This window comes from Fusarium keratoplasticum, chromosome 5 (genome assembly GCF_025433545.1).
Source record: "Fusarium keratoplasticum isolate Fu6.1 chromosome 5, whole genome shotgun sequence".
In the NCBI taxonomy this organism is placed as follows: Eukaryota; Fungi; Ascomycota; class Sordariomycetes; order Hypocreales; family Nectriaceae; genus Fusarium; species Fusarium keratoplasticum.
The window spans coordinates 1,579,327-1,593,117 of NC_070533.1; the positions used below are offsets into that span (position 1 = coordinate 1,579,327).

General features: G+C 52.6%; 6 protein-coding genes across 6 annotated transcripts; 3 read left to right on the plus strand and 3 right to left on the minus strand.

The window, feature by feature from the left end:
- Nucleotides 1-411: 411 nt before the first annotated feature.
- NCS57_00713800 (O-acyltransferase) lies at nucleotides 412-2,715 on the minus strand (the record flags this gene model as incomplete). The annotated part of the gene is made up of 7 exons (XM_053057000.1): nucleotides 412-531; nucleotides 588-809; nucleotides 864-960; nucleotides 1,010-1,128; nucleotides 1,181-1,832; nucleotides 1,882-2,003; nucleotides 2,052-2,715. 7 exons carry the CDS (start codon nucleotides 2,713-2,715, stop codon nucleotides 509-511), a joined length of 1,899 nt encoding a protein of 632 aa, XP_052913195.1. The 3' UTR covers nucleotides 412-508.
- A 1,509-nt stretch (nucleotides 2,716-4,224) lies between these two features.
- On the plus strand, nucleotides 4,225-5,446 carry NCS57_00713900 (RRM domain-containing protein; the record flags this gene model as incomplete). Its single annotated transcript, XM_053057001.1, has 6 exons — nucleotides 4,225-4,307; nucleotides 4,714-4,770; nucleotides 4,825-4,924; nucleotides 4,990-5,207; nucleotides 5,269-5,348; nucleotides 5,397-5,446. 6 exons carry the CDS (start codon nucleotides 4,225-4,227, stop codon nucleotides 5,444-5,446), a joined length of 588 nt encoding a protein of 195 aa, XP_052913196.1.
- Nucleotides 5,447-6,875: 1,429 nt separating this feature from the next.
- NCS57_00714000 (uncharacterized protein) lies at nucleotides 6,876-8,134 on the plus strand (the record flags this gene model as incomplete). The annotated part of the gene is made up of 5 exons (XM_053057002.1): nucleotides 6,876-6,884; nucleotides 6,983-7,318; nucleotides 7,377-7,652; nucleotides 7,707-7,843; nucleotides 7,894-8,134. 5 exons carry the CDS (start codon nucleotides 6,876-6,878, stop codon nucleotides 8,132-8,134), a joined length of 999 nt encoding a protein of 332 aa, XP_052913197.1.
- Nucleotides 8,135-8,829: 695 nt separating this feature from the next.
- Nucleotides 8,830-9,676, plus strand: NCS57_00714100 (60S ribosomal protein L18-B; the record flags this gene model as incomplete). Its single annotated transcript, XM_053057003.1, has 4 exons — nucleotides 8,830-8,833; nucleotides 8,999-9,103; nucleotides 9,178-9,545; nucleotides 9,599-9,676. The coding sequence occupies 4 exons, from the start codon at nucleotides 8,830-8,832 to the stop codon at nucleotides 9,674-9,676; spliced, it is 555 nt and encodes a 184-aa protein (XP_052913198.1).
- Nucleotides 9,677-9,926: 250 nt separating this feature from the next.
- Nucleotides 9,927-11,259, minus strand: NCS57_00714200 (FtsJ domain-containing protein; the record flags this gene model as incomplete). Its single annotated transcript, XM_053057004.1, has 7 exons — nucleotides 9,927-10,007; nucleotides 10,065-10,226; nucleotides 10,292-10,420; nucleotides 10,486-10,803; nucleotides 10,860-10,886; nucleotides 10,949-11,002; nucleotides 11,059-11,259. 7 exons carry the CDS (start codon nucleotides 11,257-11,259, stop codon nucleotides 9,927-9,929), a joined length of 972 nt encoding a protein of 323 aa, XP_052913199.1.
- A 518-nt stretch (nucleotides 11,260-11,777) lies between these two features.
- On the minus strand, nucleotides 11,778-13,543 carry NCS57_00714300 (uncharacterized protein; the record flags this gene model as incomplete). Its single annotated transcript, XM_053057005.1, has 3 exons — nucleotides 11,778-13,124; nucleotides 13,174-13,458; nucleotides 13,523-13,543. The coding sequence occupies 3 exons, from the start codon at nucleotides 13,541-13,543 to the stop codon at nucleotides 11,778-11,780; spliced, it is 1,653 nt and encodes a 550-aa protein (XP_052913200.1).
- Between the last annotated feature and the right edge of the window lie 248 nt (nucleotides 13,544-13,791).

Genomic DNA, 13,791 nt, shown 5'->3' on the forward strand with positions numbered 1-13,791 from the left:
TTAGTTTGGAATTCGGCGACGGCGTGGTCTGGAGGGGTTGTCATTCAGGGGCCAAAAATATCGAATCCTTTCCCAAAACTATCGTCCCTTCAAGGACATCTTGTTGTTTCAAACCAGTGCGTGTGCAGAGTGACATGTGATAAGCCTCAGCTGCAGTAAGGGTCCCGGATAGTGATATTCTGAGTGCTGCCAACGAGCAGACAAAAGTGGTGAGCATATGAGTGCTATCCGCTGATGCAGCGGTATCCCGTGGAGAACCAGTGGTATCCCGGCCATTATCCATCATTCCAAGTACTTTTTTTTAGGTATCGTTGCTCTCTATAAACTCAAATTGCCGTAATCACTCTATTGTCTTTCCAACGCCATGCTGAAAGGGTTGCTACTGTCATTCAAACTATGTGCAGCCCTCAATCACAAGATCAGGTACAGGCTGCATAGACAGCTTGGCCCCGTAAAGATACCCAACCAAAATATGAGATTTCCCAATGTCTTTCGTCCTCGTAGCCACTTAGTGCGGCTCAGTCTCACCAACTATGAGATAAGGGGTCAGCAAGTGTACTAGTTAACATGCTTGGAAAAGGACAGACTCACGGGCAGTTGACACATCTGGAGGAACAAGAGGTAACCTCTCAACTTCTTGAACAAGCACCACATGACCAGCTCATGAACACAAGCTGACAAAAAGAATGTCATCAGAGTGGCAGTGTGCTTGTTGACCTTCAAAGAAGATATGGAACTGTGATAGACGTGTCTGAGAAGGAAGATGTGGACTGGTCGATTCCAGTCACGGGCGAACTGGTCCCATGATACTATTTCAGGTTAGAACTTGTGCTCTTCATCAACATGGACTCTAGGTGGCCTACCGCTATTCCACCAGGCATCGTAGAAGCTTCGGTCGGCAAAGTAGGTCAACTCAGCCAGGATATTCAGGATAGTCTCCCAAATGAGGTACCAAGCAAGCTATTACAGTTAGTCTCTTGCCTTCATCTGATATACATTTGCAACTAACCAGATACTCCATCATAAATGGGAATACCAGCTCGCTGAGGAGCCAGGGAAACTGCTGAAACCTTTCCCAGAGGGGCACGCCGTTCTCCTTCATCTCTACTGTCTTCATCACGACAGGGTCTGTATTTTTATCAGTACATATTATATCAAGCCACTAGCAAACAAGACTTACACATGGAATGCTGAGAGACCTGGATCATGACAAAGAGAACGCCAATCATCGCTGCAAACTTCTCAAACACATAGGTCCAGCTAATGGAGTCTGACCGCGGATACTCGAGCTCGTACACTAATGTCGGAAGCGGGATCCATTTGTAATGATCGATAAAGGAGAGGTTGTGTGGGTATGCTTTATCGGCGGTGCTGGCGGTGCCCTTGAGCTCGTCGGACAGGGCATCAATCTCCCATTTCATGATGCGCTCAAACAGGACAATTTGTTCATCATCCAGGGGCTCGCCTGATGCGATAGCCCGTGATATCTTGTCAATGTCACTTTCCTCTGTGTTTTGGTGTCCCGAGATGGACTTTCGGCGTTGTTCGGCAGATGGAGGAGCATTGAGATGTTGTGTTGAAATGGCGGATGCAGGGGGCTCAGTCTGGGAAGGAGTTGTCGCTGGGTGTACAAGGTCGAGCTGCTTAAGCTTCTTCGAAAGGGCCATACGACTCTTGTAAACTGTAGATAGATGGCCGTTATAGAAAGCGTAGGAGTGCTGCTTCATCAACATGACAATGCCGTGCAGGACGAAGAAGACGGTATGAGTCCATGGCCAATCACGCCACAGTGTCAACCCAACCACACCTGCGATGAAGAGAGTTTGCCATATCTGAGAGACTCAGTAACGATGCTTTGGTATCTTATATGCCAGCACTTACGTGTTGAATGACCCATCCAGCTCCGTCCCAGTTCAAGTAGTTGGCAAACACGCATCGTTGAATGAGCCAAGTCACTGCTGTGAGTGCACACATGATGCCATCAGAAATGAGAAGCAGGATCACTGATATGAAAGTTAGCAAAGGTGTATAAAAAAGCAGTGGTTTCTGACCATCTCGGTGGAACATGGTCTCCACGATGTCACTGGTTCCCAAAATGTTTCCATAGACCTGCCAGTTTTCTACCGAGATCTTCAAGACGTAGAGTGTGACAGCAAGCCAGAAAAGCGTGTAAAAGCCATGGAATGGGCTGTTGACTGAGGATGGATTTTGACGGTCAAACGCCGAAAACTGGCGAGTAAAGACGAGATCGGCAAACTTGCGCGGGCGACGCTTTGGACTGGCATCTTGGGTCCATTGAGAACTCGCCTTCAACAACTGCTGCAGGCTCTTATCGTCATCCGGGACGATATGAATGCCAGAATCACGGCGAGAGAATCGCAAACTCGCATCTTTATTGATGTCTTTGAACTCAACGGCTGAGAAACTTGGTGTTTCTGCTCGTTGCCGACCGCGACGGGTGTAACGTTGTCGGACAACGTGAGGCTCTGCCAGGGTTGGTCGAATATTCTCCTCGTAATCTTCTTCACTTGGGGTTTCTGAACCAGGCCCTGTACTGGGCCCATCAATGGTCATTCCAGCAGCCCGCAGCGCATCCCCAAGCGACCTCGGCGGTGGTCGTTGAATGGTCGGCGACGGTGTTCTGGGGCTTTTGCCGGCAGCTCCGGCTCCCCGGCCGGAGAGCGGGGCATCCCCGGGAGTGAGAGGGGAGGCCATGTCTCTTGGATAGAAACGTGCCGTAGGGGAAATTGTAATCCTTGTGATAAGTAGAACAAGAGGCAAAAATAAAGACAATGTGACTCGAAAGAAGTTCTTCTATGATGAAGCAACGGAGGCGAGGTATATTGTCAGAGTGAGAATCGGATGTTATGATGATATAAATCCCAGCAAGGAGAAATGGAAGTGATGCGAGGGGCAATGAGGCTCCTGAAATAACTACCGAAGATGGCCGGCTTCTGAATCTCTCCGGATGCAACGGCTGGCGATCAAGCATGTGGTCGGTCTTAGGCTTTGACGCGGGCACCGGTAACCTGGTTGAGAACCCTGGTCTCGTGCATTTCCAATCCGAGGATGCCGTATGAGAATAGCATTGATATGCTTACTTTCTACCTCTTTCAGGCATATCACCCAATGTTATGTGACTAACCTCGACACCACGTCATTTTGCTTGAAGTATTGGATCCTCACCTTGCCTGGATCAGGCTTGCAGATGGCCGGGACGCTCGGAGGGCGAGTGATGGATCCCGGCGGTACGAAGCGCGCGGGCGCCGAGCGATAATAGCCACTGCCTCGGTCTTCTTTGTAGAGATTCCAAAGGCGAGGCTGCTTCACCTCACATGCAATTGCACTGAATTCACTGCACCTCATCAATTCACCTGCTGACCAACCCTTGGTGTAAGGTGACGCGACATGACGAAGGAAGGACCCTGTTCAGATTCCCGATTCGCCGTGTATTGAGGAACCTATGACCTCATACCAAGATACAGCGTGTCCCGTCAAATCTCTATCAGATTCCATTCCATTAGCATCTAGATAGCCGTCGGAGTCCGGACTTCATATCGGGTCCGCGGTCGCCCGGCGACATCAACTCCGCATTCCGGCGTTTAAGATCGGGGCGACCTCCGAGATAGATAGGCATTGGGTTTATGTGCCACTGGCCTCCATATGTGTCAGGCACCTCACAATGTCATCAGCTCGATATATCCCTTGTCTCCCATTTTCGCCGTTTTCGCTCAAGGAGTTGGAGGCTGCACAAGGCTGAAGAGTACCGTAGCACGGACGGTCGGTTGTCCTGACCAGGGCAGTGAGCCACAGGAGCTAAGAAGCACCTAACCACCTCTGCGCCCGCTCATAGCTATATCGGGAAGTCAACGAGAGTCTGGCAATAAGGCTTTGCCATCATTCTTTCCCGTGTCCAGATTCTCTCCTTTCTCTTTGTAAGTAGGTAGTTGTCGCGTTTAACCTTTTTTTACAGAGTGGCTTCCCTTCCAGCCTCACGGACTGTCCGAGTGTTGGTCAAGGCAAAAACGTATTACGTCAGCATCCGGCTTGCGGATCAAAACTTTCCCTGCCTTACCAACACCTCGTGACCACACGTTCAACTTTGATACAACATCACCAACAAACACACTCTCCATCAATCATCTCCTCCCCAAGGCTTTTCGGAACTGCTTCATCGGTTCCCTTTCCCCAGTCGCTCAGTAGCGTCATCTTAACACCTTCATCATGTCTCGCGGTGGCACCACTCTCTACGTGACCGGCTTTAGCCACGGCACCCGCGCTCGCGACCTCGCCTACGAGTTCGAACGGTATGTCAACCTCGTCCACGCCCACGCTCACGCCCTCGTCCACGCCCACGTCCTCTCGTTTTCGCGCGAACCCACGTCCGCATCCACGTCCTAGGCTAGAGAGCTTGTAAAGCTATCTCTGCCTAGGAAATGATGCCTCGCCGTCCATCGTCGTCCTCGCGCCCGCCCTCGCCCTCTCGTTTCCGCACGCGCCCACGTCCCCAGCCTTGCATCCTCCCCCATCTTGTCACGTTCCGTCGATGCGTCCGCTCGTCCACTGCGCAGTCGCTTTTCGTTCGAGTCGACGCCGAGTCTTTCAAACATCGGCGCGAGAATACACATGGCATTCCATGTTCAAAAGGGGGCCCCAAGGCGTTATGTTGGATTACGTTGTGCTTCTGGCATATACTGACATACTTATTTGCAGCTATGGTCGCCTTGTGCGTTGCGACATTCCAGCTCCTAGGTCGACGTCTAGCCGTCTGTGGGTGTTCTCGCTCCCTTTGCTCTCTGCACCACTAACTGTATCTGCTATTAGCTTCGCATTTGTCGAGTATGAGGATCGTCGCGATGCTGATGATGCTTACCACGAGATGCACAACAAGCGCATTGGCCGTGACGACATCCTGAAGATCGAGGTGTGTTTTCTCGGAACACTTTGCAGCCTTCCCGCTCCTGGACAACTTGGCTGACATCTACATAGTGGGCCCGCACTCCTCCTTCCGCATCCTGGCGTTTCGAGTCCGGTCGCGACCGGGACCGTCGTGGTGGTGGCCGCTCTCCCCGACGGGGACGTTCGCCCTCCCCTCGTCGCAGCACCCGCGAATACTCGCCTCGCAAAGACGAGCGACGTGACCGAGACCGCGACTACGACCGAGACAGCCGCCGCGATCGGGACCGCTCTCGCAGCCCCGACCACCGGTAAGCCTACACTTGGCTACTGCATCCATTTATGTTGGAGACTTACTAACACAAGTTCTAGGGACCGTGAGCGTGATTCCAAGGATGAGCGCGATGACCGTGACCGAAGGGAGAACGGTGTTAACGGCGACGAGCGAAAGCGTACGTATCTGTTACATCAAGTAAATACCATGCTGACCCCAGACATAGCCCTGGACAGCCCCCCTCCTGCCCATGACGACCTCGATGTCGCCGAGTAATCTTGTCGCTTGCAACATTGGGAAGGCCCGCCGGGTATTGGCTGGGCTCTTCACGCAAAAGTTTCTGCTTTCTGACTGGGCCTCGGCTACTTCCCTCACTTGACAGGTTCAAGATGTTTTAATATTGATTGAATACCCCGACCGGGTGCATGGTAGCGTACAAGCAGCGACGTCAGCCACAAGGTCGGGTAGGGTAACCTTGTTTTCCAAGACTGGTGGTTTTCGCCACGGCGCGTTTCATTTGGAAGTAGTACTCATTCGTAGGTAGTTTAGACTGTTTATACTGTAACATGTTTCAGCGCAACGGGTCACGAATCTGTATTACTCAACTCCTCGATCGACTCAGCTTTCTTGAAGACAAATCGCCGTGATGACGTTGGATGCGACCTCAGAATATGACTGGTTCCATTGTCGCGCCTTGCTCTCTGTCCAGTCACATTGTAGGCCTGTCATGTTCCCCTTGTCCCTGTGTCTAGCCAAAAACAGTGTGGTTGATGGCTGTGGGCTTGGCGACATCCGGCATCAGGTTGACGCCTCTCCGAGTCGATGGAGTCGGCGGACAGGTACACAGTACCAAGATCGCCTCGGGCTGTCCGTCCACGGGAGTAATACGCTGTCGCCAGAATTCCATTGTGTTTTCAGCTTGGTGGCATGCTGATGCAGGCCGCTGCATGGCTCTAGATCGCCTGCGTTGTGCGCGTGTCAAGTTGCAGTCATTCAACCTCATCTGCTGTCAACCTCGGGTCTCACCCCAGCCCGATCAGCCTCCTTCAGCCAGCCCCAGGATGTATACAGTACAGGATTGGCTACCCTACACGAGCCAAAGTGCCTGATCTGGCTGCGAGGTTTTCCCCTCCCCCCACTATTAAGCGTTCCAGGTCCTTTCTTGCTTCCCCCGAGCGGAAACCGGGGGGACCACGCGCGCGCCCCGAAGTCATCCGCATCGCCGGTTCACGCGCCCCATCCGCCTCCTCACTGACGGCACCGAACACCCTCTCCGTCCGACTATATCCCCTCCCGTACCCTCCAGCGAGTCCATTAAAAGGCGACAGCTGCCGTGCAATCTGCGATTCGGCCCGCCCATCACCCGCCCGCACGCCCCGTCGCGTGTCGGTCCCGGCGCAGACGTATCCCGGTCCTCCACCGATGGTTGCCGACAGGCTCTTACCTCTCCTTCCCAGCATGCAATCGTCGTCCTTCGAACCACAGTAACACCTGGGGATATCATCGCTCGATTGGATCTTGCTGAGGAGCAAACCGTCGACACTCGTGGCCCTCACCCGAGCCTTGAGGCTCGCCCAATCTTGCTCGACATTGGAAGCCTACCAGCAACTGCGAACCCCATATTCATCCAACCAAGACGGGAGCCTCGTCTCGACTCAATTGCAACCGAGCCCTAGTATACGACGCCTTAGGGCCAATCGCCGCCATGTCTGCCGTATGTCAATGCCTACCAGTCGACCAGAGCTCTGTCCTCCTGCTTGCCAGGGGTAACTTTTTGCTTCAGCGAAGCCATACTAACTTTGGAACTCTCAGCCAGGGTCAGAAGTGGCCAATTCGGAGCCTGTGGCCTCTGGCCGTCTCCTACAGGTCCGAGATACTCTCTCACGACCAGTCGTTGCCGCGTTCTGCGCAGGCGGTGTCGCCGGTGCCGTTTCCCGAACCGTCGTCTCCCCCCTAGAACGACTCAAGATCCTCATGCAAGTCCAGAGCGTCGGTCGAGATGCGTATAAGCTTTCAGTGGGAAAGGCGCTGGCCAAGATGTGGAGGGAAGAGGGTTGGAGAGGTTTTATGCGCGGCAATGGCACGAACTGCATTCGAATTGTGCCATACTCGGCTGTCCAATTCAGCAGCTACAACTTTTACAAGCGAGTACGTATAATGACAAGGTCCAAGGAGGAGTCGTGGTCAGCTACTGACAACAGCCCAGAACATCTTTGAGCACTATCCAGGCGCTGACCTGTCACCACTTTCGCGCCTCATCTGTGGTGGTGTGGCCGGCATCACCTCGGTCGTCTTCACATATCCCCTCGATATTGTACGAACTCGATTATCGATCCAGTCTGCAAGTTTTGCCGAGCTAGGAGAGAGACCGGATAAATTGCCTGGCATGTGGACGACCTTGGTTTCCATGTACAAGACCGAGGGAGGAATGTCGGCCTTGTATCGGGGTATTATTCCCACTGTTGCTGGTGTCGCACCATATGTGAGTCCTATGTTTCAGCCATTCGATCTCCCAAGCCAACGCTAATTGCTTCAGGTCGGTCTCAACTTTATGGTGTATGAATCAGCTCGAAAATACTTGACGCCGGAAGGAGAGCAGCATCCGAATGCGACCCGGAAGTTGCTGGCCGGTGCTATATCTGGAGCCGTAGCACAAACCTGCACCTATCCCTTGTAAGTTTCGGCAAAGAAGCGATATGAACTATTATTGACTCCGCATGCAGTGATGTCCTGCGCCGTCGGTTCCAGATCAACACCATGTCAGGCATGGGTTACCAATACAAAGGTATCACAGATGCTATCCGAGTCATCGTGATGCAAGAAGGACCGAAAGGTCTTTATAAAGGAATTGCCCCCAACCTTCTCAAGGTGGCCCCCAGTATGGCGTCGAGTTGGCTGAGTTTCGAGATGACACGCGACTTCCTGGTCAACCTCGGCCCCGATGCTGAACCACACTCCCTGTGATTTGTGTGTATAAGTGTGTGAGCATAGTCTGTAAGACAGGGAGTTTTTCCAAATTTGCTTGGGTTTGACGGCCGGTACGGGGGATGAACAAAAAGGAATCAGGAATGGCGCGACCACGGGAGACGCGAGGTAGACGTGTACAGTCATGGGACAGCATTTGGGATGACGGCAGCCCGATTTATATAGTGGGTGCTGTGTTACTAGACGTTACGGAGGTTGATTGCCGCATGAGGATGGATACCAAGGCATTTGACAATAGATGAGAACCGCCACCAATTATTTTGAACATTCAATCGGTCGCGGAGATAAAATGAAGGATTTCGCTATCAATCTTGGTATCTTCACATGTGCTGCTTGTCAATGAGTTTGCATCATGCATGGTCTCCCTAATAGGATGGGGCGAGGGTCGGTGAGCTCGGTGTGAAACCCAGGGGAAGGTGAAGGGATGGAGCTAGCTCCCGCCCTTGGACACGCTAACCTTGATAGGGTGAATGCTCAGAGCGCTGCACGAGTCACGAGACACGCAATAGTGCCCTAACTGCCACACCTGACCGCCCCAAAATTGCTCGCTCTTGCTGTGGGCTAGGCCCCACCAACCCAAAGCCATTGAATTTTTCGAAAGGTGAAGGAAGGGTTGTCTGTCGCATCCAACTCCACGCCCAACATCGCCAAATTTCGCAGCGACAACCGCCGCCATGGGTACGTGAAGCTTTTCAACATCAGCCTCTGTATGCGAGTAGAGAGAGTGCATTCGTGCACTCTCCCTGCGACCAAGGCACCATCTTGTTTGCGAAAGCGCAAGACAGCGTTGCCCGTTTTTGAGCATGCTTGAACCAATTGGCTGACGATGGCTTCACCTCACAGGTATCGATCTGAACAGCCACCACGTGAAGGGCACTCACCGCAGTGCCCCCAAGAGCGACAACGTCTACCTCAAGCTCTTGGTGAAGCTCTACCGCTTCCTGGCTCGTACGTCCGCCCTTCCCGCACCATCCCACACAACCGAAGAGCACGCGAGCTAACCACAGAATAAAAATCACCAGGCCGAACTGACGCCTCCTTCAACAAGGTTGTTCTCCGACGTCTCTTTACGTCCAAGATCAACCGCCCTCCCGTTTCCCTGTCCCGAATTGTCGCCAACATCAACAAGGAGGGTGAGAAGCGAACCGTCGTCATCGTCGGCACCGTCACCGATGACAACAGACTCCTCGAGTTCCCCAAGGTGTCCGTCGCTGCCCTGCGATTCACCTCCACCGCCCGCGCCCGCATTATTGCTGCCGGTGGTGAGGCCATCACCCTGGATCAGCTTGCTCTCCGTGCCCCCACCGGTGGCAACACCCTGATCCTCCGTGGCCCCAAGAACGCCCGTGAGGCCGTCAAGCACTTCGGCTTTGGCCCCCACAAGCACAAGGTACGAGCTTACGGTGGTTATACATGGGTGACAGTCTCTAACAACCATTACAGAAGCCCAAGATCGAGTCCAAGGGCCGCAAGTTCGAGCGTGCTCGTGGCCGAAGACGTTCGCGCGGTTTCAAGGTCTAAGCGTGAAGTAGGAGAAAATCATTGGCCTTGGGTGGAGTTTGGGCCAGCTTATGAGGCAATTGATGTCGTCTTTCGGCTTGCAACTGGGTCTTACATGGAATTGGCGTGCCTAGGTATCACAAAATTCATCAATGAAATTCTCGCGGATTGCTGCCGCCTTGATCGTACCATTGTCCCAGTGAATGAAGTCTAACAACCGTATGCCATTATCTTACAGCGATACATATATCTTACAAGGGTCATAAATATCCTACTCGTCCATGTGGGAGGGCGGCTCTATCACAACACCTGGTTTCCTCCGTAGTCCAACAAAGTATGATTCCCGACTCTCCTATTGTGATTGTCAACATGGTTCGCGGCTGTTGTAACACTTATGAATTGCACATACCTTTCTCGAAGACTCTGGCTTCTCTCGAAAGACCTTAGCAAACAGAGTCTTCAGTTTCTTCTCGAATTCCTTATCTTCAGGTCCCTGGTAGAACTTGCAGACAAAGTGCCCGCCAGACTTGAGGGTATCGCTGGCAAATTGTAAAGCGGCAGCACACAGATCCTAGAGGCCGAGGGTCAACGATGTATCCTTTATGGTTGTTGTTGGGAAGCTTGAATGTTTCTCACCATGCTGCCGGCGTGATCTCGAAAGGCGTTGCCGCTCGTGTTCATCAACCTATGATAGGGATTACTCAAGCTGTTCACGTAGAAGCCGGAAGTTTGGTCCCAGGGTGCTGACATGTCACTTAGAACAACCTGTATAGGCGGTTAGTAAGGATTGTACAGAGGCCAAGATAACGGCAAGGGAGGTGCCAACAAACATCTACAAGACGTTGACTCGATGTGCCTGACCCTGAGGCTTCTGATGATCCAGATTCAGAGCTTGCGTGCCGTTCCATGTCGATGTAGCTGGGACGGTCAATTTCCGACGCCTCAACCTCGTCAGAGGCACTCGGCTCAGCCTCGTGCTGCAGTGGCGGGGGGCGTTTATGAGTGTCGAGGATGAAGTTCTTGACCATTTCTTGGACATTTGGAGAGAGGAAGTCGCCTTGGAAGGTGGCAACACCTTGCGGCGGCTGGGCTGGGATAAGATCGATGCCAATGACTCGACCATGAGGTCTTGTCCGATCCACAGCGACCTAGGGGAATCCAGTAAGTCTAAAGTCCCACAAACACCTGCAAAAGAAAAACTAACCTGTGACCAACTTCCGGGGGCATATCCCTACCGTGGCATGAGCTCGAGTTCGCCCTAAAACGACATACTGTTACAATCAACAAACTCACCAGGTCAACAACTGTCTGCCCATTGCTCTTGAACAACCTGTACTTGGCATCCATCTATTTTCCCAATCAGAGCCATGTCCCGAGGCTATGGCCAACGACAGGGTACACACCTCTAAAAGTTTGAATGCTGCTCGACTCTTGAGACCTTGGACTTTGGCATTCCTGGCGTACGCATCGCGGCCTTGACGTTGCTTCCAGCGGGAACCCGACGAGGACCAACGAACGGGGCATCTATTTGCTTGCGCAAATGAGAATTGGAGGTTGGTCAGGCTTCCAACACCCAAGAAGCAAGGCTTGAGCCGACAGTTCATTGCATATGAATCTGGTTGATGAGGAGAGTGATTGGTTTCAAGGTCGGTAAAAGAGACAGAACAGGCCACTAGAAGAAAGATGGCCTTGGAAAATCTCTATACAAGAAAATGAAAGGAAAGACTAGAGAGTCTTTTCGAGTACCGATCCAGTGTTATTGATGTATGACGGTGGTGGGAAGCAAGTAAACAACAGAAGTTTTTCAACGTCAAAGTCTGACTAACCTAGACCAATCAATCGATCACGAAGTTGACACAACCTAGATGTATCCACGACGAACTGTACATACCTAGATAGCTGATCACATACAAGGGACGTATACAGAGCTTTCACTGCATATAATCATAAATAAGGGACGAAGCGAAGGAAAACATGCTCAGTGAGCTCCAGTTAAATCAGCTACCAGACGCCTTTCCGTGAAACCAAACCCTATCCCCAATACCTAGCCAAAGACCTTCCAACGCCAGTCATGCAATGCTTATCCACAGGACAATGTCATGTCGTCCGTTCCCATCAATCACTACTGCAAGAAGCTCGCACCCACTCCACGCCTATCCCGCTTCAACGGCGAGAATGTCGCACCACCAAATGCGCTTGACGCACCCCCCAACGGCGCCTTGAGTCTACGGCCAGGTGCCAGCTGAATCTTTGCAGGTCGTGGCACCGTCGTCTCCCCATCCTCCTCATCAAAGAGCGTCTTGTTGGAGCCACCAAGGATCTTGCGCTTCTTCTTCCGCCCATCGGCATCAAGGCCAGCCGCGTTACTTGGCTTGAAGAGGCTCTCAGCCACCTTCGACTTCAGCTCCGGCACCTTCTTCGGCACCTGTACAATCTTGTTCTCCTGTTCTCCAGCCTCCGCCTCCTCCATTACCATCTCTAGCTTGCTGGCAGGCTTCGCTGCCTTGTTCTTTCTTGCTGTGACCGGCATGTTCTTCTTGGTCGTGGGTGCGTCGTCCAGAGCCTTCCTTGGCCTGCCCCTGGGCTTTCGTCCCTTGGCGGCCGAGGCGTCCTCCGCATCACTAGCAACACCAGCATGGCCTCCCAGGTCCATCACATCTTCGGCAGGCTCTACCTGAGCAGGCTCAACAGCCTCGTCGACATCCTCCTCAGGGTCAACGATGGGCTCGGAAGCCAGAGGAGCATTGCCCGTGGGTGATTGGATCTCGCTGAGCTCATCTGAAAAGTTCTTGGTACGGTTCAAAAATGGTGTGATAGAGAATGTCGACTTTTCTCCAACCAGGGCGTGCTCAGCTCCGCGCTTGTTAAACGGTCGCTTGAGCGTTGCTTCGTCCGGACCAGGCGTTCCGATGCTGATATCCTCGAGACTCATATCTTGGGCACGTCGCTTACGGCCTGGTTCCTTCATGGTAACCGTCTTCTTGGCTGGCTTGTTGCTCTGCGCAGCCTTGCGAGCAGCCTCCAGCTCAGCGCGACAGACCTCGAGTTCGGCTCGTGTATTCTTGAGGTCTGTTTGAGCATGCTTTCGCTTGCTTCGTGTCTCCTCAAGGAGGCCCTCGAGTCTTTCAACTTCACCTCGGACCTCCCTCAATTCCCGGCTGTGTTCCTTCTTGGTCTTCTCCAGCTCTCTCTTGGCTTCTTCCAATTGGTCCTTCCATTGATCATCATCGCGGCTCTTCGACTGCAGGCGGTTCTTCGATCGCTTCTCGTTTTCCAGTTCGACCTCCAGCGAGCTAACCTGGCGCTCAAGGTCCTGCTTCTGGGCGATAACGGCGCGATGGGTTTCGAGCTGTTGCTTGAGGTGGTTGAGTTCGGGTTGAAGTTGATCCAACTTGTGGCTGAGGGCGAATTTCTCTTGCAAAATCTTGTTTGATTCTTGCCTGAAGTCGTTAAGCGAAGCGATCTCCATCTATGTCGCTATTAGTAAAGTCCGGGTATTCCATACCCGCGCGTCTTACCTGGAGAGCTGCCAGCTCCTTATCCTGCTTCATCAGTCGTACATCCCGGTCCTCGATCTTCTTCTTGTTCTCACATCGCTCGGCATGTGAGTCTTCCTTTTGCTTGCTGAGCTGCTTGACCATAGCATCTCGCTGAACCAGTCGATCCTTGAGCAATGCATTCTCGTCACGCAAGGTCAACAGGCGAAGCTTCAGAAGGCGAGCCTGCTCGTCGCGGTTGGTCAAGTCCATCTGGTGACTCTTGCCCTGATGCTTTAGTTCAAGCTCGTTGATCCGAGCAATGCGCTACCATGTCGCCGTCAGCACTGGGTCTGGGTTGACTGCGTGATAGCTTGTGAGACTGCCATACCTCGCTGGACCTGGCCTTCATCTTGTTGATGTTTGGCTTGGGTTAAGCAGCCTCTGACGGTGCCTATGATGAATAGCAAAGATTCTCGACGATAGCGAATGTTGAGGCCTCAAAATATGTGAAAGATATCTCGAGGCGAGCGTCATGGACGGGACGTTGGCAGAAGTTAAGGTGGGATGGATGCAACGACAGTTCCGGTCGTGTTTTGGCCCAAGTAAACATGGTGCTAAATCGGGCTAGCCTACAGGCGCTTAACTTTAGTCACGTGA